The 27,965-nt window shown below is 51.4% G+C and overlaps 1 protein-coding gene across 1 annotated transcript in view; it reads right to left on the bottom strand.

Annotated features, from left to right (window-relative positions):
• mia3 (MIA SH3 domain ER export factor 3) overlaps window positions 1-27,648 on the bottom strand; it is a 198,645-nt gene extending 170,997 nt beyond the window's left edge. Inside the window, exons 1-4 of the mRNA XM_038798968.1 lie at window positions 27,483-27,648; window positions 23,419-23,552; window positions 20,621-20,707; window positions 10,512-13,551 (exon numbers count right to left, since the gene is read on the bottom strand). Coding sequence (XP_038654896.1) covers window positions 10,512-13,551; window positions 20,621-20,707; window positions 23,419-23,552; window positions 27,483-27,615 — 3,394 coding nt within the window. The 5' untranslated portion in view covers window positions 27,616-27,648. The remainder of the gene's footprint in view (window positions 1-10,511; window positions 13,552-20,620; window positions 20,708-23,418; window positions 23,553-27,482) is intronic.
• Between the last annotated feature and the right edge of the window lie 317 nt (window positions 27,649-27,965).

The following is a 27,965-nucleotide window of genomic DNA, read 5'->3' as shown; positions in this document are numbered from 1 at the left end:
GTCACCCTGCCGCGCTGATACCCAAAAAAGACCAGGACCCAACAGAATGCGGGTCCTACAGACCTATTTGGCTGCTTAACGTAGAGGTGACAATACTGCCCAGGTGGCTGGAGAACTGCGTACCAGGGTGGTAGCAGAAGACCAGACGGGCTTTAAGGGCTTTTTGGGCAGCAAGGTAGCATGGTGGTTAGCATCAATTCTTCACAGCTCCAGGGTCCCAGGTTCGATTCCTGGCTGGGTCACTGTCTGTGCAGAGTCTGCACGTCCTCCCAGTGTGTGCGTGGGTTTCCTCCGGGTGCTCCAGTTTCCTCCCACATTCCAAAGATGTGAGGGTTAGGTGGATTGGCCATGCTAAATGGCCCTTAGTGTCCTAAAAAATAAGGTTAATGGGGGTTGTTGGGTTACTGGTATAGGGTGGATACGTGGGCTTGAGTAGGGTGATCATTGCTCGGCACAACATCGAGGGCCGAAGGGCCTGTTCTGTGCTGTACTGTTCTAATTCTAAAAAAGGGTAGACAGCTAACATCAGGCGCCTTCTGAACTTGATAATGACCCCATTCAGGGAGAGAACACTGGAGGCGATCATCTCTCTGGATTCAGAAAAGGCGCCTGACAGAGACAAACAGAAGTGCCTCATAGAGGTAGTAGAACAGGTCAAGTTTGGAACAGGGTTCACTGCCTGGGTGAAACTCCTGTGCAGCATTCCCATGGCGAGCATATGGACGAATACCCACCAGCTCTAAGTACTTCCAGCTGCACAGAGACACAAGGTAGGGTGCCTGTTGTCCCTGTTGTGATTGAACCACAAGCGATCGCGCTCAGAGCGGCAAAGAATTGGAAGGGGATCCGGAGAGGAGACAGAGAGCAGAGTCTCACTCTATACAGATGAACTGCTCATCTACTTCGCAGACCCCAAGCAGCATGGAGGAAATCATGGCGCTTTTGAAAGAGTTTGTAACCTTCTCGGGCTACAAACTTAACCTGAGCAAAAGCGAGATCTTCCTGGTGAATCCGCAAGGGGGAGGGGCAGAGCTGGAGGGCTGCCATTTCAACAAGCCCAAAACAAATTCCGCTACCTGGGGATCCAAATCGGCCATGACTGAACATGGTCCACAAATGGAACCTGACCAGCCTGGTGGAGGATATTAAAAAGGACCTTCAGAGGTGGGACACACTCCCACTCTCCCTGGTGGGCAGGGTGCAGACAATCTGTTCCAAGACCTGTTTGTAGCCAGCAGCCATGCCACCCCAACAGGTCCAGATTGGAAGAGCCAACAAACAAAGAAAAGACGGCAGACACAAGAAGGGGAGGGGGTTTGGGAAGAAAGGGGGGAGTTGGGATCAGAAGGCCAAGTCAAAGCTCAGCACTGACAGAGAAATATGAACTGTAACCAATGTATATTGTGAATGGTAACCATACAGTTTATGTGTATGTTAACTTTCATCTTTGTTCTGGATATAAAGAAAAACCCTAAGAAAAATGTTTATTAAAAAAGAGCTACAGACTGGCTGTCGAACTGTCAGGATTCCTCCAACTGGAGAAGATAAGGTTTGCCATCCGTTGGTTGGAAGAGGGCTTCCACAAGACGTGGAAATCGTTCACCAGCTCGCTCCAGGACGTGTTCGCCGCCAGCAATCGGTAGAGCAGAGGGGGAGGGGAGGCACAGCCGATCCACGGAACACAACCAGCGCGGCGAGATTCACAGCTGGCCGCTGGGAGAATGGGCCGAGCGGCCTGCCCAACACGACAGGTTCCCGCCGGCGTCGTCCACACCTGGTCACTGCTGGCGGGAACTGCGCGGGAACGCTGAGGAGGGGGGGCTCAAAAGAGGTCTGGCCCGCGATCGGTGCCCACCAATCGGTGGGCCGGCCTCTCTGAAGGAGGACCTCCTTTCCTCCGCCGCCCCACAAGATCCATCTGCGTGCGCGGGTGACGTTATTTACGCGGCGCCGCTCCTAACCCCCCCGGGGGCGGGAGAATAGGGGGCTGGGAGCGGCCTCCGCGCCTGAGTGAAACACTCCGGTTTTCACTCCGGCGTTGGGACTTAGTCTCCCGATGGGAGAATTGCGCCCTCAAGCTTTGGATACCCAGTATTTATTTCTCATAGGTATGTACCCAGATTGCACCCTATTCATATCTCTTTTGAAAGTCTCCCATTTTTCAACCACTGTTTTATCCACAAATTGCATTTTCAATCAACCTGCTCCAGTTCAACTTTTAGACCCCTAAGATCTGGGATCTTAATCTGTGACTGATTTTTATCTTTTTACAATTTAATATTGAATTGTATTATATTATCATAGAATTTACAGTGCAGGAGGCCATTCGGCCCATCGAGTCTGCACCGGCTCTTGGAAAGAGCACCCTTCCCAAGGTCAACACCTCCACCTTATCCCCATAACCCAGTAACCCCACCCAACACTAAGGGCAATTTTGGACACTAAGGGCAATTTATCATGGCCAATCCACCTAACCTGCACATCTTTGGACTGTGGGAGGAAACTGGAGCACCCGGAGGAAGCCCACGCACACACGGGGAGGATGTGCAGACTCCGCACAGACAGTGACCCAAACCGGAATCGAACCTGGGACCCTGGAGCTGTGAAGCAATTGTGCTATCCACAAGGCTACCGTGCTGCCCTTATAAAAAAATGAAAATTGCTTATCGTCACCCTGAAGTTCTCCATCTGCCCTGCCTCATTTCCGAGGACCAGATCCAGCACAGCTTGTTCCCTAATAGGACTGGAAATGTACTGTTCCAGAAAGTTCTCCTGCACACACTACAGGAATTTCTCCCCTTCTATGCCCCACATTCTATCCGTTTCCCAGTCTACCTTTGGGTAATTGAAATCCCCAATCATCACAACCCTACTTGCTCTGGGAAGTATGAGCTCGTCCACCTCAGGTCTGAGGGGGAACAACAGGAACATTTTCCTAATGAGGAGGGACTGGAACCTATGGATCAGCAAAGGGATTTGTGTGTTCATACCACAAATCACTAAAATACACTGAACAAATATAAAAAGGTAATGGAATATGGGACTTCCAGTTGCGGCTATGCCTAGATAGGTCGCACGGTCGGCAGCTCCCGCCGATAACGGACTTTTGGGCCCTTTTAAGGAGCTCCAGCGGCATTTGGACGCCGATTCCCGGTGTGGGAAGGAAGCAGTGAGGGTCCCCCAGCGCTGTATGGAGTGGACCAGGAGTGGGGCGATCAAAAAGCTGGCTTTAGAGAAGAGAGGAGAACGGGCGCGAAAAAGCAAGATGGCGGTGGGCGGGGATCAGGCAGCGTGGGCCCAGTAGTCATGGGAGCAGCAGGAATTTTTCAGAAGCTGCTTTGCCAAGTTAAAGGCGAAGATGTTGGCCCCTATGAAGGCTTCTATTGAAAGGTTGGTGGAGACTCAGAAAATGCAGGGGACGGCGATCAAGGAGGTGCAGCAGAAGGCCTCTGATAATGAGGACAAGATTCTGGGCCTGGCGGTTAGAGTGGAGGCGCACGAGGCTCTGCACAAAAGATGGCAGGAGAGACTAGAAGACCTTGAAAACAGGTCAAGGAGGCAGAACCTGTGGATTCTGGGTCTCCCTGAAGGTGTGGAGGGGTCGGATGCTGGTGCGTATGTGGCCACGATGCTGGGAAAGCTGGATGGGGCACACAGAGTCCTGGCCAGGAGGCCTAGGGCGAACGAGCCGCCGAGAGCTATGGTGGTAAGATTCCACCGCTTCACCGATAAGGAGTGTGTCCTGCGATGGGCGAAGAAGGAACGAAGTAGCAGGTGGGAGAACCGTGAGATCCGTATTAACTAGGACTGGGGTGCAGAGCTGGCCAAGAAGCGGGCAGGATTCAACCGGGCCAAGGTCGGGCTGTTACAACTGGCGAGGCTGTGGGTTACATATCAGGGCCAGCACCACTATTTCGATACGCCAGATGAGGCGTGGACTTTTATAAAGAACGAGAAGCTGGAATCGAACTAATGGACTGCAGCATGTTGTTGGGGCACCAGTGGTGGGGGCTGGGGGGGGGGGGGGGGGGGGGGGTGTTATGTTGGGTTTTCTCCCCGTGTTTTCTTTTGTTTTTGTTGCTCCCAGTGCCCTGGGCCCTTGGGGTTCTGGGCTGGGTCGCAGTTGGGAAGAGCTGCATCACAGGTGATGGGGTCGGGCCAGACAGTGAGAGCAGTTTATTCGCTCAACGTTGGGGGTAGAACCTGAAGTTTGTTTGTTTGAGAGAGTTATTTTCTTTTTCTCTGTACACACGGGATGTAGGGGAGGACTCTCTCTACCTCACTTAGTTGGGGGGGGGGGTTTGGAGACACGTAGAGGGAGCCAACAGGGACATTGGAGGTAGAGGCGAGAGCGGCCGGGGTCAGCATGAGTCAGCTGACTTGCGGGAATGCAATGGGGGGGGGGTTAAGCGAATGCTCAACTAGGGTGAGGGTCGGGACGAGGAGCCTCCGGCTGGGGGGCTGGAGTATGCGGGAGACGCGGGCACGTGGCAGTTATCAGGGGGGAGCTAATTTCAGTCAGGCCCCACAGGGAGAAGAAGGATAGGATGGAGAGGGAGAGGTTGGTGGGGAGAGACTTAGGGTGGACAGGAGATATGGATTGTTAAACAACCAAGGAGGAGTTGTTAAAAGACCGCCGGAGTCTGCAGGCGGAGTTTGACTTGCTTACCACAGGGAAGGCAGAGGCTCAGTGGAGGAAGGTACAAGGAGCGGTCTACAAGTATGGGGAAAAGGTAAGCAGGGTGCTGGCGTACCAACTTTGGAAGAGAGAGGCGGCCAGGGAAATTGGGGGAATTAGGGACGGGGGGGCAAGGCCCCGGGATCAGACGGATAGCCCGTAGAATTTTACAGGAAATTCTCAGAGCTGCTGGGCCCATTATTGTTGAGAACCTTCAACGAGGCTGAGGAGAAGGGAATCCTTCCCCCCGACAATGTTGCAGGCTCTGATCTTGTTCAGCCTTAAGCAAATACCCGTTGCAATGTGGCTCCTACAGGCTGATATCGCTCCTAATGTAGATGCCAAACTGTTGGCCAAGATCTTGGCCACCAGAATTGAGGACTGTGTCCCGGGAGTGATTCATGAGGATCAGACGGGGTTTGCGAAGGGCAGGCAGCTGAGTACGAACGTGCGGAGGCTCCTGAATGTGATCATGATGCCCTCGGAAGGAGGGGATGCAAGTGGTGGCAGCAATGGACACGGAAAAAGCCTTTGATCGGGTGGAGTGGGAGTACCTGTGGGAAGTGTTAGGCAGTTTTGGATTTAGCGAGGAATTCATAGGGTGGGTTAAATTGCTGTATCAGGCCCCTGTAGCGAGTGTGTCGCCGAACCGGCTGCGGTCGGAGTACTTTAGGCTACATCGAGGAACGAGGCATGCGAGGGGGCAGGAAAAGAGACTAGGAGAGCTACCGCTTAAGATGGTGGAGAGGTGTTTTCATTATTTGGGCATACAGGTGGCTAAGAGTTGGGATGCCCTACACAAGCTCAATCTAGCGCGGCTGGTGGATCAGATGGAGGAGGACTTTAAGAGATGGGACATGCTGCCGCTTTCCCTGGCAATCCGTGTAGAAGACGGTCCTCCTCAGGTACTTGTTCGTCTTCCAGTGCCTGCCCATCCTCATCCCCAAGTCCTTCTTCAGGCAGGTGAACAGGATTATTACGGGATTTGTGTGGGAAAACAAGACCCCGCGTGTTAAGAGACTGTTCTTAGAGCGTAGTCAAGGCGGGGTGGGCTGGCGTTGCCGAACTTCTGCAGCTATTACTGGGCAGGGAATATATCCATGCTGCGGAAATGGGTAGTAGAGGGGGGGGGCCGCGTGGAAGCGGTTGGAGGAGGCGTCTTGCAGGGATACTAGCCTGGGGGCATCGATAGCGGCACCACCGCTGCCTCTCCCACCGACACGGTACACCACGAGCCCGGTGGTGATGGCGACATTGAGGATCTGGGGTCAGTGGAGACGGCACAGGGGGAGGTAGGGGCCTCAGTCTGGACCCCGATACGGAACAACCACAGGTTCGTTCCAGGTAGAATAGACGGTGGGTTCCTAAACTGGCACAGAGCGGGTATCAAAAGGATGGGGGACTTGTTTATTGACGGGACTTTTGCTAGCCTGAGGGCGCTGGAAGAGAAATTTGGGTTGCCCCCAGGGAATACCTTTAGGTACCTGCAGGTCCGGGCTTTTGTGAGGAAGCAGGTTGGGGAATTTCCGCTGCTACCGGCCCGGAGGATACAGGACAGGGTGGTCTCGGGCGTGCGGGTAGGGGATGGAAAGGTATCGGACATGTACCAGGAGCTGCAGGAGGCGGAGGAGGCTTCGGTGGAAGAGCTGAAGGGCAAGTGGGAGGAGGAGCTGGGTGAGGAGCTGGATGAGGGCCTATAGGCAGACACCCTGGGCAGGGTCAATTCCTCTTCATCTTGTGCCAGGCTTAGCCTGGTTCAGTTTAAGGTGGTGCACAGGGCGCATGAGACAGTGGCGAGAATGAGCAAGTTCAGTTCTGGACAGCACACCTCAAGGAGGATATACGGCACGATAGCACAGTGGTTAGCATTGTTGCTTCACAGCTCCAGGGTCCCAAGTTCGATTCCCGGCTTGGGTCACTGTCTGTGAGGAATCTGCACATTCTCCCCATGTCTGCGCGGGTTTCCTCCCGGTGCTCCGGTTTCCTCCCACGAGTCCTGAAAGACTGCTGTTAGGTGAATTGGGCATTCTGAATTCTCCCTCTGTGTACCCGAACAGGAGCCGGAAATTGGAGACTAGGGACCTTTCACAGTAACTTCATTGCGGTGTTAATGTAAGCCTACTTATGACAATAAAGATTACTATTTTGATGTTGGGAAGTTGAGAGGATATGGGGAGGTGTCACAGCACAGATACTTGAGAATGATACAGTAGTCCCCCGTTATACCGCGCTCCGCAATACCGCGGTTCGCGATATACCGCGGGGGGGCTTATGGACCCGAACTGTCAGTTGTGTCAATTTCAGCGGCCGGCTGATTATTTCAGTGAGAGCAGCTTCCCTCTCCGGATCAAAGTGAGCCGGCCGCTGAAATTGACACTGCCGGCTGCTCTCTCCCTCCAATCAGAAACATTAAAACTTAAAAGTTGGATTGGAGGGAGAGAGCAGCGGGCAGTATCAATTTCAGCGGCCGGCTCACTTTGATCCGGAGAGGGAAGCTGCTCTCACTGAAACAATCAGCCGGCCACTGAAATTGGCACTGCCGAGGGGGGGGGCGGGTGTTGGGGGGGAGAAGAGGGGGGGCGGGGGTTGGGGGGGGGGAGAAGAGGGGGTGCGGGTGTTGGGGGGGGGGAGAAGAGGGGGGGGCGGGTGTTGGGGGGGGAGAAGAGGGGGGGCGGGTGTTGGGGGGGCAGAAGAGGGGGGGTGGGTGTTGGGGGGCAGAAGAGGGGGGGCGGGTGTTGGGGGGGGCAGAAGAGGGGGGGGCGGGTGTTGGGGGGGAGAAGAGGGGGGGCGGGTGTTGGGGGGGCGAGAAGAGGGGGGGCGGGTGTTGGGGGGGAGAGGAGGGGGGCGGGTGTGGGGGAGACCCCCCTGTGGGTGTGGGGGAGACCCCCCTGGGGGTGTGGGGGAGAGAGGGTGGACCTGCGGGTGTTGGGGGAGAGAGGAGGGCCCTGCGGGTGTTGGGGGAGAGAGGGGGGCCCTGCGGGTGTTGGGGGGGAGGGGGGGGCCCTGCGGGTGTTGGGGGGGGGAGAGGAGGGGGGCGCGTGTTGGGGGGGGGGGGGGGGAGAGAGGAGGGGGGCGGGTGTTGGGGGGGGGAGAGGAGGGGGGCGGGTGTTGGTGGGGGGAGAGGAGGGGGGGAGAGGAGGGGGCGGGTGTGGGGGAGACCCCCCTGTGGATGTGGGGGAGACCCCCCTGCGGGTGTTGCGGGAGAGAGGGGGGCCCTGCGGGTGTTGGGGGGGGAGAGGTGGGGGGGGCGGGTGTTGGGGGGGGAGCGGGTGTGGGCGGGTGTGGGGGAGACCCCCTGTGGGTGTGGGGGAGACCCCCTGGGGGTGTGGGGGAGAGAGGGGGGCCCTGCCGGTGTTGCGGGAGAGAGGGGGGTCCTGCGGGTGTTGGGGGGGGGAGAGGTGGGGGGGCGGGTGTTGGGGGGAGCGGGTGTGGGGGAGACCCCCCTGTGGGTGTGGGGGAGAGAGGGTGGACCTGCGGGTGTTGGGGGAGAGAGGAGGGCCCTGCGGGTGTTGGGGGAGAGGGGGGGGGCCCTGCGGGTGTTGGGGGACGGGGGAGGAGAGGGGGGGGAGGGGGCGAGCCGGAGGGTGTGGGGAGGGGGCGAGCCGGAGGGTGTGGGGGGACAGGGGGCGAGCTGGAAGCTGTGGGGGAGAGCAGGAGGGTGTGGGGGAGAGGGGGAGAGGGAGCGAGCCGGAAGGTGTGGGGGAGGAGGGGCCGAGCTGGACGCTGTGGGGGAGAGCAGGAGGGTGTGGGGGAGAGGGGGAGAGGGAGCGAGCCGGAGGGTGTGGGGGGAGAGGGTGCGAGCCGGAGGGTGTGGGGGGGAGAGGGGTCTAGTTGGAGGATGTGGGGGGAGAGGGGGCGAGCCGGAGGGTGTGGGGGGGAGAGGGGTCTAGTTGGAGGATGTGGGGGGAGAGGGGGCGAGCCGGAGGATGTGGGGGGAGGGGGCGAGTCGGAGGGTGTGGGGGGAGAGGGGGCGAGCCGGAGGGTGTGGGCGGAGAGGGGGCGAGCCGGAGGGTGTTGGGGGGGAGAGGGGGCGAGTCGGAGGGTGTGGGGGGAGAGGGGGCGAACCGGAGGGTGTGGGGGGAGAGGGGGCGAACCGGAGGGTGTGGGGGGAGAGGGGGCGAGCCGGAGGGTGTGGGGGGGGAGAGGGGGCGAGTCGGAGGGTGTGGGGGGAGAGGGGTCTAGTTGGAGGATGTGGGGGGAGAGGGGGCGAGCCGGAGGATGTGGGGGGAGAGGGGGCGAGTCGGAGGGTGTGGGGGGAGAGGGGGCGAGCGGAGGGTGTGGGGGGAGAGGGGGCGAGCCGGAGGGTGTTGGGGGGGAGAGGGGGCGAGTCGGAGGGTGTGGGGGGAGAGGGGGCGAGCCTGAGGGTGTGGGGGGAGAGGGGGCGAACCGGAGGGTGTGGGGGGAGAGGGGGCGAGCCGGAGGGTGTTGGGGGGGAGAGGGGGCGAGTCGGAGGGTGTGGGGGGAGAGGGGTCTAGTTGGAGGATGTGGGGGGAGAAGGGGCAAGCCGGAGGGAAAAAAAAGAAATTGACACTGCCGGCTGCTCTCTCCCTCCAATCAGAAACATTAAAACTTAAAAGTTGGATTGGAGGGAGGGAGCAGCCGGCAGTGTCAATTTCAGCGGCCGGCTGATTGTTTCAGTGAGAGAGCAGCTTCCCTCTCCGGATCAAAGTGAGCCGGCCGCTGAAATTTTAATTGGATCCACGATGGGGGTTTTAAATGTATTTAAAAATCTATGCTAGCGCTTCCCATTGTGAGTCTACGGGGGTCTGACCTCTCCCCCCGCCCCCCCCCCGTAGACTCACAATGGGAAGCGCTAGCATAGATTTTTAAATAAATTTAAAACCTCCATCATGGATATCCGCGGCTCGGATACAACGCGGGTGGCTGTCTTGGACCCCAACACCCGCGTTATAAAGGGGGACTACTGTACTGTTAAATTACAAGGACAGATTCTGTAAACATAGTTTGATTTCTAAGTTTAGAAATTTGAACTAGGGTCTAATTGAGGACATTAAAATAATTAAAGAGTTCAAGAAGGATACAGAGAAACTATTTTCTCTGGTGGAGAAATCCAGAACAAGAGGATAAGTTTAAAATTAGAGCTAGACCACTCAGGAATGAAATCAGGAAGCACTTTTTCCCCCCACACAAAAGGGCAACGGAAACATGGAACTGACTCCCACAAAAGGCTGTGAATTGGTCAATGGAAATTTTTAAGATTGATTGACAGATAAGAGTATCAATGTATGTGGAACAGAATTAGAGTTGATGAATCCAATTAGCCACTGATCTAATTGAACAGCAAAACAGGTTCAAGGCTGAATGGCCTAAACAGGTTCCTATATTCAGGATCATGGGTTACGCCTGAATTACAGAGCGGGTTTGCTATCTAACATGCCACACCTATACCTGGTTATACAATGACACAGAACAAAGCTGGTAATGGAGTTTCTTCTCATCCCTCTCGAGCAAGGATGGTGTATGGCGTGCAAGTCCCAAGGAGGATAAAGCTAGAAATGGAAATGACTTTACACAAGTAATATACACTGTTGTAACAGAGCAATAGAACATTAATTTGCACCTGCAATTGGTCCTGTAACAGAACTCCTAAGCCCAGCCGTGTGTGTGGGGAGGTTTACAAAAGGAGACAAAGTACTTTCTCATGGTGGAGCTAGGGAGGTACAAAATTAAAATAGAATTCAGGGGGATATTCTTGATAGATGATACTGGCATACTTCCTGTAATGGAGAATGCAGGATCTAGAGGAGGGAGGTGACAATAAACCTTTTTCTAAAAATACACACCAAATCAAAAATTAGTCTTAAACTCTTACCATGGGGTAGATGTTCACTTTCTGCTGCTATACTCTTTCCAGGAATGAGTGCATCACTTTCCTTGCTGATTGATAACTTCTCCCTTAATTGAAATACAAGTTCCTGGAGATCATTCAAAAGCACTGTTTCTTCATCAGACTCTGGTGAATTTTCCTTAGTCTTCCAGAGGTTTTCTGCAGATCTTTTATCCAAAATATTCTCCAACATATTGAAAATGCTGGTCTCAGACTCCTCCAATATATAGTCCAAAACTTCTTCAATATCCTCCTTGTTGGTTCTGGATGACTTGCCATGGCTAAGTTTCTCTTTCAAATCATGAAGCATAGCCTCTAGATCTTGAACTTGCCATGAGTCAAGGTATCTATTCAAGCGTTCAATGCTCTCTTTATCAAGGTAACTTTTCAAAATAGTAAGTTGTTCTACTGCCTCACTATATTTTTGACCTGCAAACATTTTCCTTTCTTCCTCTGATCCAATGCCTTTTCTATGATGGGCAGGTTCTTCAGTATGATTTTCTTCAACCTCAGGCAGGTTTGATGTATTTTCAATACTGGAGTCTGTCTCTGACCACCTGCTCTCTTCAGCTTTGTGACCCTTGCCTTCATTGAAATTGCCCTTATCCATCTGTGGCACCTCAGCGAGGTATTTCAGATGCTGAACTTGGTCTTCATTATCGGTATCCAGAGCATTCTTATGCACAGGCTTGAGGTCGGGCTGTTCTGACTCTCTTTGGCCTTCAGTCTTGATTGACAGTTCTTGAATATTCTGAGCAAGCTCGCTGTGCTCTTCAACTTCATGGTCCATCTTTACAAGTATTTCCCGTTGCCCATTTTTGCTTTGATCTTCTAGATCATTTAGCTCCACTGTATTCCTCTCCTCTTCTAAGTTCTCAGCTTCAACATCTAAATCTTGATCATCTATAGCTTCTTCTTGATCATCAGTGGTGTTAGAATCACTGTTCTGCACTATTCTGGCTTCTGCAGCATTTTCATCTTCTAATAGGTCTTCTGGCTGATCAGTATCAATCTCTTCCGGAATGTTCTCATCTTCTAATAGCTCTTCTGGCTGATCAGTATCAATCTCTTCCGGAATGTTCTCATCATTAATTTCTTCCTGTAATTGATCTGCAACATCATCTCCAGAAGATGGACCTATATTTCTCTGGTTATTCTTTGCCAAATCATATTCCTTAGGTTCTTTGTAGTCTTTATTTCCATCCACTTCTTCACCGCTTGCACTGGAGTTCGTAAGATCTTCCTTGGCATCATCTGCATCATGTGATCGTTTAGCATTGGGGTCCTCTATAGAAAACTGGTCATGTGTGACTGCTTGGGTTTTGTTTTGTGATTTCAACTTCGCATTTTCAACATCTAAGACCTCAGTAGATACATTTCTGGACAATCTCAACTCGGAATCAACCATTTTTTCTATTTCAGTTTCTTGTTCTAACTGATTAAATACTTGTGAACTTTGATTTGTCCCAGTTCCTGATTTATTTTCAGGACTTGGATAATTTAGAGTTTGCTGTTCAATTTCTCTACTCTGGTCATCTATTTCTGGCACTTGATCATTGCCAACTTCCTCATTAAAAGTTGTGCCATTTGTTTTCGATTCACTCTCTTTTTCTAGCCCAGGAATTTGATGCGTTGCTTTGGATTGAATGCCGTGATCCTCCTCTGATCCTTCATTTTCTTTATAGGACGTTTCTAAATTAGTACCAATTTTGTAATCTTCCATCCCTATGCTAGCTTTCTCCTTCATATCATCGTTTTCTACTGCTTCACCAGCTGTATTCAGAAGTTTATCTTCAACCTCTTTTTCTGGCATACTCAACAAATATACCCTGTCTTTATCCCCTGAATCTTTAACACTTCCGGCCCTCACATCTTCCTCAACCTCTCCAGAATCAGAACTGTAAGCATCTGTAACCTTTGATGTTGTTTCGCCTCCGGTTACAACTGCATAGAAAGTGTCACCAAGAGTCGTCCACAATCTTTCCTTTTGACTGTTCTCATCATCCAACGGTCCTGCTTGAAATTTCTCCTGATCTCCAATATTGACAAGTTCTTCAGTTATCCCACCCAATGATTGCCCCTTTTCTGAATTGACAGGAGTCACTGGAAGATGAGCATCCTGAGCAGTAATTTTAGTGTCAGTCTCATTGAATTTTGCAGCATGGTCTTCACCAATATCCTCTTCTGGGAGATTGTCTTTTGCTGGGAGCTCTGGCTGCTGCTGCAATTTAGGATCAGAATACATGAGCAGAGGTACTTTCTCAGGTGACTCAACTAATTCTTCTTTCTGCAGCTCAGAATCAAACACAGGATCTTCATCTAATACGGTCACTTTGCTCGTCACGTCATCATCTCCCACAATCACATCTATTGTTGACCCAAATGTAGTTTCTAATTTTGGAGACCCCACAAGTTCAAAAACGTCCTCCCGTTTATCTTGTTGAGATCCCTGTTCCACTCTATCCAATGACTCAACTTCACCCCGAGTAACTCTAGTGTCTTTGGTGTCTTCACTAAACTCCTCATGGTCTATGACTTTTGGAGGAGAGGTACGGAGTTCCTGAGTTTCCAAATGTGCGCTCACTTTAACGTGGCTACTACCATCCTCTTCTGTTGGATGCTCTTCCAAAGAGGAAACATTTTCACCCACATTAGCAGGTTTTTCTTCAGATTCTCCATCTTCAACATGAAGAATTTGTTCACCGTTTATTATACTATCTACAAGTTCATCTCCTTTATCTTCAATCCGTGATGGTTCTACAAACTGAACTGCCTCCTTATCATCTCTTGCGTTATTTTCTCCCAATTTATTTTCAGGCACTTTGGGAGCAGTTTTAAACTCAGAACCTGGAATTTCCTGCTCAGTATCTTTGTTTATTTTCTCCCTCTCACTTGCTTCTGTTGCGATATGTGATTCAGTCGTGCCTTCGATAAATTCAGTTTTTCCATTTGCTTGTAGCAAGTGATCAAGGTCTACATAATCAAATTCATCAGGTCCTCCATCAAAACAAACAAAATCGGTCTCCTGTAAAACAGGAGAAAGCAGAGTTTGAAGTAAACACAGGCCAATGTAAACTTTCCCACAGCAGACTGCATTTAACAGCTACATACCATTAGGGTGCAGCGTTTACATATTTGTAACCAGTGGTGGCAATGGTAGGACCATTTGAGTTGACAAATGAACAGTAACATACAAAACGTATTAACAGCACACATTTAAACTGTATTAGCATCAATAGACGAAACAACCCCAATGACAACACTGCTAATCTAAGGGAGTCGGTAGCACAGTGGCAATGTCACGGGACTTGTAACCCAGAGGCCAAGGCTAATAATCTGCAGACGCGAGTTCAAATCGCACCATGGCAGCTGGTAGAATTTAAATTCAATTAATAATTCTGGAATACAAGCTATTCTCAGTACCGTGGTGACCATGCCAACTGTCAACGATCGTCATAAAGACATTTCTAGTTCACTAATGTCCTTTAGGGAAAGAAATCTGCTGTCCTTACCTAGCCCACAGCAAGGTGACTGACTCTTAACTGCACTCTGCAGTCAGTTCAAGGGCAATTCGGGGTGGGAAACAAATGTTTGTTTGTTTTTTTAAATAATTTTTATTGAGATTTTCCAAAACATATCAAAAACAGAATATAACAACAAGAAACCAGTATTGACAACAACCAAAAGAAACCCCCCCCCCCCAGTAACTACAAAAAGAAGAAATAAACACCCGGCATATTCAATAAACACATACACACATTTCTCCCCCCCCCCCCCCCACCCCCCCGGGTTGCTGCTGCTGTCCGCCTATTTTCCTACCGTTCCGCCAGGAAGTCCAGGAAAGGCTGCCACCGCCTAAAGAACCCTTGTACTGATCCCCTCAGGGCAAATTTCACCTTCTCCAATTTAATGAACCCTGCCATATCATTGATCCAGGCCTCCACGCTTGGGGGCCTCGCATCCTTCCATTGAAGCAAGATCCTCCGCCGGGCTACTAGGGACGCAGAGGCCAGAACACCGGCCTCTTTCGCCTCCTGCACTCCCGGCTCCACTGCAATCCCAAAAATTGCGAGTCCCCAGCCTGGCTCGACCCTGGATCCCACCACCCTCGACACCGTCCTTGCTACCCCCTTCCAAAACTCCCCCAACGCTGGGCACGCCCAAAACATATGGGCGTGGTTCGCTGGGCTCCCCGAGCACCTAGCACACCTGTCCTCGCCCCCGAAAAACCTACTCATCCTCGTCCCGGTCATGTGGGCCCTATGCGTGGGAAACAAATGTTGACCTTACTAATGACACCCACACCCTGTGAAAGAATACATTTTTTAAAAAATGTCATTAACCTAATTGAGATACAATTGAAGGAAAAGGGTGCAGTTGAAGATTCAGGTTTGCTCATCTCACTCTGTTAAGTTCTTGACTCAAACTACATTGTTGTTTGGACAACAATAATTTGTATTTTGTCATGCCTTTTAAGGTACAAAGATTTCTCATGGTTTTGGAACAACAGACATGAGGATAAAGGAAGAAAAGTTTTATCAATGAGGCAGGTTTTAAAGAGATGTCTAATTGGCTAAGCTTGCATTATGAAGAATGGGCAATATACAAGAAGGTATCGACTTCTGGTGGTGACTATCAGGGAGTAGGTCGCACATTTGGTGGCTCCTGTTTCGGTCGGACTTTTGGACCTTTTCCCCCCCGACTTTTTGCGCTTTTGAGCGCGGAACTGGAAAGCAATAGTACTCAGGCACTGAACCCATACAGAGTTGTATGGACTTAAGAAGCCAGAGAGACCGTAAACAGCAGAAGAAGTGGTCAAACAAGGGCACGGTGGAGGCTGTGAGAGAGACCAATGGCCGGTGTCCAGAGCAAGGCGCTGACAGCCCAGCCTACAATGGAGCAGCTGCTACAGGCCATGCAGGAGGACATTTTAGCTCTGAAGCGCGATAATTTGGAGCCGCTCCATAAGTCGATGGACCAATTGGGGGACAAAAGGCTGGATGATCAGGCTGAGAAGCTCCAGAAGCTGGAGAAGACGGTGGAGGAGCAGGCAGACTTTCAAACGGTGGCGGATGTGGAGATTCGGAGGCTGAGGGATCAGCAAAAAAATGCTCCTGGAAAGGCAGGAGGAGCTGGACAACAGATCTCGCCGGCAGAATGTAAGAATTGTTGGCCTCCCGGAGGGGGCTGAGGGGCTGGATGCCGCTGCGTAACTGGAGGGTATGTTTCAGAAGCTGCTGGGGAACAAGGTGTTCCCTCGCCCGCCGGTGGTGGACAGGGCACACAGAGTGCAGGTGAGGCAGCCGCGACGAAGGGGTCCCACACGAGCTTTGGTGGTCCGGTTCCACAGGTACCTGGACAAGGAGCAGGTTCTGCAATGGGCCAAGAGCACACGAAGCTGTACCTGGGACAATAGCACCCTGCGTGTTTACCAAGACCCGAGCACTGAGGTGGCTAGGAGGAGGGGAGGCTACAGGCAGGTGAAGGAGATTTTGTACAAGAACAAGGTCAAATTCAGGCTGCTTTTTCCGGCGCAACTGTGTGTTACGTATGAGAGCCAGCACCACTATTTTGAGGAACCCGAGGAGGCGATGGACTTTGTTAAGAAGCAAGGGCTGGCTCTGAGCTGAGGACTCTTGGAAGAACTTTTAAGTCTATTTTGTTTCTCTCTCACTTTGAGATGCCTGCATGCTTGGATCCGTTCTGTTTGTTTTTTTGACTTTTTTTAGGTTGATGTATTTTGGTCGTAATGTGTTTTTCTTGTTCTTTTCCATGGTTTCCCTAAATGTTTCCTTTTTGGGATCCCTTGTTTGGTTGGAGGTCTGGTAGGGGGAAAATAAAAAAGAAACCAGCTAAAAAGATGGGTGTTTCGGGGGAATTCTTTGCAATCTTTTTCTGTGTGTGGAGGGTAAGAGCTGAGAGTGCCTGGTACTTCTTATCTCTATCTGTTTGATCTAAATTGCACTATTGTAGGGGATGTCTTTGACTTGTATAGATAGTGTTTAAGCAGGGCTGGTTTGGGGAAGTGGTATGGATGGGCCAGGGGGAGGTGAGAGGGGGAGTGGACCATTAAGTCTCGTTATACACGGATGACCTGCTGTTATACGTGTCAGGCCCAATGGCGGGAATGGACAGCATCATGGAAACCCTGAGGGAATTTGGCCAGTTTTCAGGATATAAATTGAACATGGCTAAGAGGGAGTTGTTCCTAATTCAGGCGAGGGGGCAGGAGAGGAGGCTGAAGGGGTTGCCGTTCAGGCTGGTAGGAGAAAGCTTTAGATACTTGGGGATACAGGTGGCACGGGACTGGGGCAGGCTGTATAAGCTCAACCTGTCCCGATTGGTGGAACGAGAGTGCAGGAGGAGGTTTTGAGTTGGACTGCGCTCCCGCTATCACTAGCGGGGAGGGTGCAGACTGTCAAGGTGACAATTCTCCCGAGATTCTTGTTCATATTTCAGTGTCTCCCCATTTTCATCCCGAGGTCCTTCTTTAAGAGGCTGAATAAAATTATCCTGGGATTTGTCTGGGCGGGGAAGTCCCCACGGGTGAGGAAAGTGATGCTCGAAAGGAGCAGAGGGGAGGGGTGCTGGCGTTGTCGAACTTTAGCAACTATTACTGGGTGGCCAACTAGCGATGATCAGGAAATGGATGGTGGGCACGGGTCGGTCTAGGGGCGGATGGAGGCTGCATCGTGCGGGGGCACCAGTTTGGCAGCCCTGGTTATGGCGCCGCTGCTGTTCCTGCCGGCGCGGTACTCCACCAGCCCTATAGTGGTGGCGACTTTGCGGATCTGGGGCCAGTGGAGGAGGCGTATTGGGGGAGTGAGAGCATCGGTGTGGACCCCAATCTGCGGCAATCACCGATTTGCCCCGGGGAATATGGACGGTGGGTTTAGACTGTGGCGGAGGGCGGGGACTGCGAGGGTGGGTGATCTGTTCTTGGAAGGGAGCTTCCTGAGCATTAGGGCGTTGGAGGAGAAGTTTGGGCTGGCGGGAGGGAATGACTTTAGATACTTGCAGGTGCGGGATTTTGTGCGCAGACTGGTGGCGTCCTTCCTACACCACCTGCCAAAGGGGAGGCAGGACAGGATAGTTTCTAGGGGAGAGGTAGGTGAGGGTAGAGTCTCAGATATTTACAAAGAGCTAATGGGAGCAGAGGATACACAGACTGATGACCTGAAGCTTAAGTGGGAAGAGGAGCTCGGAGGGGAGATGGAGGATGGGCAGAACTCTGGGCAGAGTAAACACGACTGCAACGTGTGCCAGGCTCAGTCTGATCCAGTTTAAGGTTGTGCACCGGGCCCACATGACGGTGGCCCGGATGAGTAAATTTTTCGGGCTGGAGGACAAGTGTGCCAGATGCGCCGGTGGACCGACTAATCATGTGCACATGTTCTGGTCGTGCCCTAGACTCAGGGGGTACTGGCAGGGATTTGCGGACATTATGTCCCGGGTTTTGAAAACTGGGATGGTAATGAGTCCTGAGGTGGCAATCTTTGGGGTGTCGGAGGACCCGGGAGTCCAGGAGGAGAAGGAGGGCGACGTCTTGGCCTTTGCTTCCCTGGTAACCCGGCGATGAATACTATTGGCATGGAGGGACTCAAAGCCCCCGAAGACCGAAGCATGGCTATCGGACATGGCGAGCTTTCTCAGTTTAGAAAAGGTTAAGTTCGCCTGGAGAGGTTCATTATCGGGGTTTGCCCAGAGGGGCTAGGGTAGTGTAGAGTAGGGGGTGGTTTAGGCAGGTCCTTGCACGAATGGAGTCGTGGTTTGCACTACGTGTTATTTGCTTTTCCTTTTGTACGGTACTATACAATGTCATTGTTTTATACAGTATTGCAAAAATACCTCAATAAAATTGTTTTATCAATGGAAAAAAATATATACAAGAAGGTATCAAAGGACATTACCAGAGAAAGGGCAACAACTTAAATTCAATTATCTTAATTAATTAAAATGGAATAAATGCTTATCTCTTTACTAATGGTTATGAAACTACTGGATTTTAAAAACCCATCTGGTTCACAGTGACCTTCGGGAGAGGTTATCTGCCTTCCTGACCCATTCTGGCCGATATGTGACTCCAATACCACAGCAACAGGGTCGCCTCTTGACTATCCTCTGAAATGCTGCAACATTCCACTCAGTTACATCAAACCGTTACTGATTGTGGATTGTACCTTGTAGCCACCAAAGTTGGCCACTGCCCGACACAAGATAAGTATTGGCTTATAGTGGTAGGAATAGTTTAGTCCGTTAGTATTAGTTGCATGAGTATCGATTTACTGTGTAATAATAAATGTGTTTGATTGAACCTTACTAACTGGTGTATTGAGTCATTGATCTGAACTTGAACCTCGTGGCGGTATCATAAGGATACCTGGCGACTCCAGAGCTAAGGAATAAAACAGAGCCAATTGAGTGTAAAGCACACTCATCAGAACGAGCAACAACCTACACCACCTGGACTGCAGTATAATTTGGATAAGTGTGAGGTTATTCGCTATGGAAGCAAAAACAGGAAGGCAGATTACTCCCTGAATGGTTGTAAATTGGGAGAGGGGAGTGTGCAACGGGACCTGGGTGTCCTTGTGCACCAGTCGCTGAACGTAAGAGTGCAGGTACAGCAGGCGGTAAAGAAGGCTAATGGTATGTTGGCCTTCACTGCGAGAGGTTTCAAATATAGAAACAGGGATGTGTTGCTGCAATTGTACAGGGTCTTGGTGAGGCCACACCTGGAGTATTGTGTGCAGTTTTAGTCACCTTCTCTGAGGAAGGATGTTCTTGCTCTCGAGGGAGTGCAGCAAAGGTTTACCAGACTGATTCCAGGGTGGGCGGGACTGACACATGAGGAGAGATTGACTAGGTTGGGATTGTTGTCACTGGAGTTCAGAAGAATGAGGGGGGAAATCTCATAGAGACTTATAAAATTCCAACAGGACTAGACAGGGTAGATGCCGGAAGGATGCTACCAATGATGGGTGTGTCCAGAACCAGGGGTCACAGCCTGAGGATTCAGGGTAAACCATTTCGGAGAGAGATAAGGAGACATTTCTTCACCCAAAGAGTGGTGGGCATGTGGAATTCATTACCACAGGAAGTAGTTGATGCTAAAACTTTGAATATATTCAAGAGGCGACTGGATATAGCGCATGGGGAGAATAGGATCAAAGGCTATGGGGAGAAAGCAGGATTAGGCTATTGAGTTGGATGATCAGCCATGATCGTGATGAAGGCGGAGCGCGCTCGAAGGGCCAAAAGGCCTCCTCCTGCTCCTATCGTCTGTGCATCTATGTACGCAAGAAGATGGTTCATCACCACATTCTAAAGGGCAATTAGGAATGTGCAGGCAACATATGCTAGCCTTGGCAGAAAAACAATTCAAAAAACAAAACTCCTGGAGACAACGGCCACACAAACAGGCACACTGGCAGACCACCCTCACCATCCACGCTTTTAGCCACCCCATAGAATCCATTTGACCCATCGGGTCTGCACCAAGACTCTGAAAGAGCACCAACCGAGGTCCACGCCCCCCCACTCTATCCTCGTAACCCCACCTAACCTGCATGGCTAATCCACCTAACTAGCACCTCTTTGGACTGTAGGAGGAAGAATGATACATTCTTGGGACACTCATACAAGGGTTTCCCTATAAGTTCTGACACATTCCCAGAAGCTTCAATGATAAGACCTAAATGACGCAGTTAGCTTCACAAGGAAATGCTGTGATTCCACTGCAGAAACAATGATTAATTAGTATTGAGTGAGAAAAGAAACGAGCCAATAACTCAACAGATGCAGAAAAACAGTAATCCAAACAGTGTCCAAAATTGCCCTTAGTGTTGGGTGGGGTTACTGGGTTATGGGGATGGGGGTGGAGGTGTTGACCTTGGGTAGGGAGCTCTTTCCAAGAGTCGGTGCAGACTCGATGGGCCGAATGGCCTCCTTCTGTACTGTAAATTCTATGATAATCTATGATCACGACGCCACATCCTAAGATAGCCCCAAAGAACCTATGGTTTCAAGGATCGACTGTACCATTAGACGATGTGGTCCTTTTATATTTAAATGACACAAAAATGCACACCTACCTCAGCAGGTAATTCCACCTCTGCATTTGAGTATATTCGATTTATTTCAATAAGGTCTTTGGGGAAATATCCAAACTGACTCCCCACCTGTGAGAGAAAGAATTTGGAGATGAAGGAATGTTGCAGATATGAAGGAGGTAAATAGGTTATCTGGTTAACGTAAAGAGGGACAGCATCTTTAGAAGAGCAGAACAAAACAGAAGCCCAGGAACGGGTCTTCCTTTCAATACAGGAATTAAAGAGACAGATAAAAAAACAAATCCTGCAAAAACAACACTTCCCCCACAGTATCAAAATATGGTTTTTTTTCTAAATTTTAATCCTGCAAAATCCCTACTTTGGGTTGTCTTGCCAATGAACAAAAATGAACTGAAATGCCACGACTGATTTTACTACTGAATTTTAAAATGAAGGTTTATTTATTCCTGCTTATGATAAACCCTGGGTTAAAAGCAGCTGAGGTGACTTGATGGGACATTGTGATTTGGGCCTTCATTGACCAATTTATAATTGTTTGAATACGTTTGGAACAAAATGCATTTTTTTTTAAATAAAGTGAAAACGTTAACAGGAGTAATTGACTCCAACATCACGAATTCCTAAATCTCCTTGCTGTGAAATGGTACAATACACAGTGTAACGTCCGTCACAAAGTAAACACGTCTGTCACTCCAAGATAAACACATCCCCTTATCACTCTGCTGATTAATATGTAGAGATAGCATGGGCAATAAACCTATCTTAAGGTGCGGCAACAGTCCACCTATCTGAGGCACCCTCAATTTATTGACAGTTCAAAGCTCCTGTGAACATTACTGTCCCAGATTAGATTACACATTCAGCTGTTTGCAATTCATCCTAAATAAATACTCAAGTGATGTTGGTGGTTCTATCCAGGATCCGTCACTGGATGTAGATTCAGAGAATTAGAAGATGCTTTTCAGAATCAAAAGTGAGAACCAGTGTGGAAAAAGTGGTTTAAAAAGCACTCCCATCTCATACCAATTACCGAGTATTAAAGCAGGGTGTAGCTGAGGTACTCTGGTCAAGTTACATAATCTCAGTTTGAAATGCCACGTTTCACTCTCTTTTACCTTCCTCAACTCTGTTTCACTCTCTTTCTCCTTCCTCAACTCTGTTTCACGCTCATTCTCCTTCCTCAACTCTAACTCAGCAAGAGTTCCTGCTCCTGATCACTACCCAGTGACGCCCCGTCTGGAGTATGTGGGTGCTCTAGATAAAGGTGGGATTTGTATTTGTGGTGGTCAATGGATGGTCTCACAGGAATGTCTCCTGACAAGAGGCATGAAGTGAGAAACAGGACTGCATTATCCAGGAACGTCACAGCCACTGGTGTCTACTGCAACCTTAAGCCTAAAATTATTGGCCTGGTCTGCAGTTTTTTCTTCCAAATACACCAATTTTCACCCTGCTTCCTCCTCTTTCTGAAACCCCTTTTTCGATACAAATCCATTTTTACAGCCTCTGCGAAACACCACGTTAGATGTGTACAAATGAAAATGATTGTAATTGAGGTGCAACAGCGGCGAGGGCCCGCCCGGTAACACTGTGATAATAATCAGGGCTGTATTATAAAAGGCATGCACAGAAACAAAAGCATGTCAAGGGCAGCACGGTGGCCTAGTGGTTAGCACAACCGCCTCACGGCGCTGAGGTCCCAGGTTCGATCCCGGCTCTGGGTCACTGTCCGTGTGGAGTTTGCACATTCTCCCCGTGTCTGCGTGGGTTTCGCCCCCACAACCCAAAAATGTGCAGAGTAGGTGGATTGGCCATGCTAAATTGTCCCTTAATTGGAAAAAATAATTGGGTAATCTAAATTTATAAAAAAAAACAAAAGCATGTCATTCCTCCGAATGTGTCACTGGGAATTCAATATTTCCTGCTTTTTCTTCCCGATTAATGCCTCATATTTTCCCTTTCCCTCCCAATAGGGGGCACTTTGGAGTTTGGCAAAAGCTGGTTAAACAAGTACAGAAATTATAGTTCCTGTCTGCTGCCTCCCAACAAGGATATAACACTTCACTATGTCCACGTGGAGATACTTATACCACAGACTGTGATGGTATTGAATGAGTCACACGTCAGAACATTCCATGTTTGTTTTTAAATAGCATCACGATTATCAATGCAGATTAGACAACAATCCCATTATCATTGTATCCTGCAACTTCCAGGATGTTAGAACATGAAGGAGATGGATATTAGTCTATCTTCATTTAGCAATTCCTATGTTAAAACCTGCTCAACAGGCACAAAGTGCTTTGATTTAGATTAAAGCCCACTGCATCGAATAACACAAAACATCCTCACGATTCAACTCGTATCCCTAGAATCAGAAAATTCCTATAATGCAGGAGGCTATTAGGCCCATCAAGACTGCACTAGCCCTTTGAAAGAGCACCCTGCTAGGCCCATTACCCTAGCTATCTCCATAACCCCTGGACAGCAAGGAACAGTTTAGCATGGCCAATCCAGCTGAACAGCACATCTCTGGACTGGGGAGGAAACCGGAGGAAACCCACGCAGACACGGGGAGAACGTGCAGACTCCGCACAGTCACCAAAGGTCGGAATCAAACCCAGTCCTGGTGCTGTGAGGCAACAATGTGCCACCATGCCACCTCAATCATGCCCAAGTCCTGGACCAGAGCCTAAACCCACAAATCTCTGATTCAGAGTGAGCACCAATTATTGAATAGCAATTTGATTTGACTTCAGAAAAATCTAAGCCCTTTTAAAGGAACATTCAGAGTAACATACAAATAAAAAGTTACTCACACTTCCAGCCCAAAGATCGTTCCTTTCTCCTGCTAATTTATAATAAACATAAACTGTTTCACCCTTTTTAAACTTCAGAAAGCGGCAGTCGGGACCAGTGAAATCCTGCACAGCTTTGCCTCGACACATCAACACTGAAAGATACAAGACATCAAAGAGACAGTTAGCACACACTCGCCCACCTTCACACATTTCCATCCCACACATCATCAGCCCAGACTCATCCAGATACCCATTCTCCACACCCTCCTCTAACCCAGGCGCCCCATTCCTCCCCCCTCCCCCTCACCAGGCGCCCCATTCCTCCCCCCCTCCTGTCACCCAGGCGCCCCATTCCTCCCCCCCCCCTCCTCACCCAGGCGCCCCATTCCTCCCATCGCTCACCCAGGAACCCCATTCCTCCCCCCCTCACCCATGCACCCCATTCCACCCCCGCACTCTCACTCCAGTCCTACCCCACCCCTTACCCAGGCACCCCATTCCTCCCCCCTCACCCAGGTGCCCTGTTCCCCCCCTCTCTCTCACCCAGGTACCCTGTCCTCCCCCCCCCTCTCACCCAGGTGCCCTGTTCCCCCATCTCTCTCACCCAGGTGCCCTGTCCCCCCCCCTCTCTCCCAGGTGCCCTGTTCACCCCCCCCCCTCTCTCTCCCAGATGCCCTGTCCCCCCTCCCCCCTCCCCCTCCCCCCTCCCCTCCCCTCCCCTCCCCCCCCCCTCCCCCTCCCCTCCTCCCCCCCCTCCCCCCCTCCCCCCCCCCTCCCCCTCCCCCTCCCCCCCTCCCCCTCCCCCCCCTCCCCCCCCTCCCCCCCCTCCCCCTCCCCCCCTCCCCCCTCCTCCCCCCCCTCCCCCCCCTCCCCCTCCCCCCCTCCCCCCCTCCTCCCCTCCCCACCCTCCCCCCCTCCTCCCCTCCCCCCCCCCTCCCCTCCCCCCCCCCTCCCCTCCCCCCCCCTCCCCTCCCCCCCCCCTCCCCTCCCCCCCCCCTCCCCCCCTCTCCCCCCCTCCCCCTCCCCCCTCTCTCTCTCCCAGGCGCCCTGTCCCCCCCCCCTCACCCAGGTGCCCTGTTCCCCCTCCTCTCTCTCACCCAGGTGCCCTGTTCCCCCTCCTCTCTCACCCAGGTGCCCTGTCCCCCCCCCTCTCTCTCACCCAGGTGCCATGTTCCCACCCCCTCTCTCACCCAGATGCCATGTTCTCACCCACTCTCTCACCCAGGTGCCCTGTTCCCACCCCCTCTCTCACCCAGGTGCCCTGTTCCCCCTCTCTCTCACCCAGGTGCCCTGTTCCCACCCCCTCTCTCACCCAGGTGCCCTGTTCCCACCCCCTCTCTCACCCAGGTGCCCTGTTCCCCCCCCCTCTCTCACCCAGGTGCCCTGTTCCCACCCCCTCTCTCACCCAGGTGCCCTGTTCCCACCCCCTCTCTCACCCAGGTGCCCTGTTCCCCCCCCTCTCTCACCCAGGTGCACTGTTCCCACCCCCTCTCTCACCCAGGTGCCATGTTCCCACCCTCCCTCTCTCACCCAGGTGCCCTGTTCCCACCCCCTCTCTCACCCAGGTGCCATGTTCCCACCCCCTCTCTGACCCAGGTGCCCTGTTCCCACCCCTCACCCAGGTGCCCTGTTCCCACCCCTCACCCAGGTGCCATGTTCCCACCCCCTCTCTGACCCAGGTGCCCTGTTCCCACCCCTCACCCACGTGCCCTGTTCCCACCCCTCACCCAGGTGCCCTGTTCCCACCCCCTCTCTCACCCAGGTGCCACGTTCCCACCCCCTCTCTGACCCAGGTGCCCTGTTCCCACCCCCTCTCTGACCCAGGTGCCCTGTTCCCACCCCCTCTCTGACCCAGGTGCCCTGTTCCCACCCCCTCTCTGACCCAGGTGCCCTGTTCCCACCCCCTCACCCAGGTGCCCTGTTCCCACCCCCTCACCCAGGTGCCCTGTTCCCACCCCCTCACCCAGGTGCCCTGTTCCCACCCCCTCACCCAGGTGCCCTGTTCCCACCCCCTCACCCAGGTGCCCTGTTCCCACCCCCTCACCCAGGTGCCCTGTTCCCACCCCCTCACCCAGGTGCCCTGTTCCCACCCCCTCACCCAGGTGCCCTGTTCCCACCCCCTCACCCAGGTGCCCTGTTCCCACCCCCTCTCACCCAGGTGCCCTGTTCCCACCCCCTCTCACCCAGGTGCCCTGTTCCCACCCCCTCTCACCCAGGTGCCCTGTTCCCCCCCCCTCTCACCCAGGTGCCCTGTTCCCACCCCCCCCCCCCCCCGTCTCACCCACGTCCCTGTTCCCCCCCTCTTACCCAGGCTCCCTGTTCCCCCTATTCGACCCATTTCCCCCCTCCTCTCACCTTAGGAATTCCCTATGCTGCCATACATACTGCACGTATGTAATCTAACAGAATGTTCTTCATAACATTGGCCTACCCTCGCATAGACTACATCATAAATTACTTGATAGGTTTATTCCAATCCTGAACTCTGTATTACTGCCCCAAACCAAATATTTATCATGCTTTGAAAAAATACTCAGCTGATTCTGTCATAGTCTTTTTGTTACATTTTCTGGGAAAGAGGGGTGAAATGTCTCTTATTTTTGGTTTCTGTTGAGGATGCTGGTTTTAACCCTGTGCCCCATAAATCCCACAGCTGTCTACTGATGGCCACACCTCTGCAAATGAGTTTTACCAAGTCACAAAATTTACTTTTCACCTTCCTGAATCCCAACATGATTTTGAACGAGGGGTCCAAAAGTGAGAGCATTTCACAAATGTTCTCACCTAAAATTAAATCTATAGAAAGTTAATGTAGTATTTCAACTGGGGGTTAAAAGTAAACCGCAGAATTAGAATGAGTAGAAAGAGTTAGCAGTAGTGAGCAATCTTGCAAAGCAGAGGAAACTGCCAGAAAGGTCAGAAATAATTTGGGGTTAGGGCCAAGATTGGCACCAATGTTAGAACCAAGGTCACTAATACAGTCTTAAAACTGGCAAAGAAATATCACTGAGTTAAACATTAAAGGCAGTAGATATAACAGACTGGTCTCTCCAAGTACCAATCATAGATAGAATCATAGAATAGTACAGCACAGAACAGGCCCTTCGGCCCTCAATGTCGTGCCGAACAATGATCACCCTACTCAAACCCACGTATCCACCCTATACCCGTAACCCAACAACCCCCCCCCCCCTTAACCTTACTTTTAGGACACTACGGGCAATTTAGCATGGCCAATCCACCTAACCCGCACATCTTTGGACTGTGGGAGGAAACCGGAGCACCCGGAGGAAACACACGCACACGGGGAGGACGTGCAGACTCCGCACAGACAGTGACCCAGCCGGGAATCGAACCTGGGACCCTGGAGCTGTGAAGCATTTATGCTAACCACCATGCTACCGTGTTGCTCTTGTGCCACAATCCAGCTTGTGCCACAATTAGAGATAACACAATATTTTGTTATTTTGTATATAAAAACAAAGACATGTTACTCTGCAATAAAATGCAATTACGTCAATTTTGTTCATCACAGGGAACAAGAAAAGTTAACTACAATAGAAATTTGCAGGAATTAAACTAAAAGAGGTACAGAAAAGGGACCATGAAGTGGAGGACGGTTCACTCTATGCCCCTCCACGTTGAAGGATAGAGAGGATGAACAATTGCTTATTTTTCCCTCTCCTGAATTGGACCGTCTTCTAAAACGAGCCTGTATTTAGAAATCTGCACGTCCAAACTGAGAATATTCTGCATCTGTGCAAGGAAATGACAACCAAAAGTGGGAGAGGTCTGAATTTAGAAGCAACTAGCGAAGTGGGAATAAAAGTTGATTGTGTGTGGAAGATTGCCACACCCCTCCCATCTTCTACTTAGTGATTTAAAAAATGTTTTTCAAATTTAGCTCCTTTATGGTGCTCAAAGTTTGTCCCATTTTCGGAGAAAAACATTGTTACAATAAACTCACCCTAATGAACAGACTGAACTGCCAACTGGTCACCATGGACAATATTTCCTCCCCCACCTCCCATCACCAGTCAGCCTTGCACCTTAAAAACGGCCAGTGAGTGGCTGTTACTTACTGCTACATTCTTCATCCAGACACCGTTTGTAGTTGGAGAAGAGTTGTTGTTGTTGTTGTTGTTGGTCTTTCTTCCCGCTGATTGCTGTAATCAGTAACACTGACACACACACTCGCTTCAGCAATGCAGCCATGTTGAATACCAGAGGCTGGCGGCGCAGGCGCACTGGCCAGGGCGACACGTCAGCAGCAGCAGCAGCCCAGCCACAGCCGGGGCGCGAGGGAGGGGGAGCGTTACCGGGGCAACCGGGGAGGGGGAGCGTTACCGGGGCAACCGGGGAGGGGGAGCGTTACCGGGGCAACCGGGGAGGGGGATGAGGGGAGGAGAGGGGAGGCGAGTTGGGGCCAATGGGGGTGTCGAGGGGGAGAGGGATGATGGTGGCGCTGAGGTGGGTTTAGATGGAGCACCGAGAGATTGAGGTTGCTGGGCAGGGGGCTGAGGGGGGAAGCTGGCAGGACATGAGAGTCGGGTAGGAGTTTGAGG

The sequence above is a fragment of the Scyliorhinus canicula genome, chromosome 6 (assembly GCF_902713615.1).
Source record: "Scyliorhinus canicula chromosome 6, sScyCan1.1, whole genome shotgun sequence".
Classification (NCBI taxonomy): Eukaryota; Metazoa; Chordata; class Chondrichthyes; order Carcharhiniformes; family Scyliorhinidae; genus Scyliorhinus; species Scyliorhinus canicula.
Note: the sequence above shows the minus strand (reverse complement) of the source record. Positions and strands in the feature narration are given on the sequence as shown.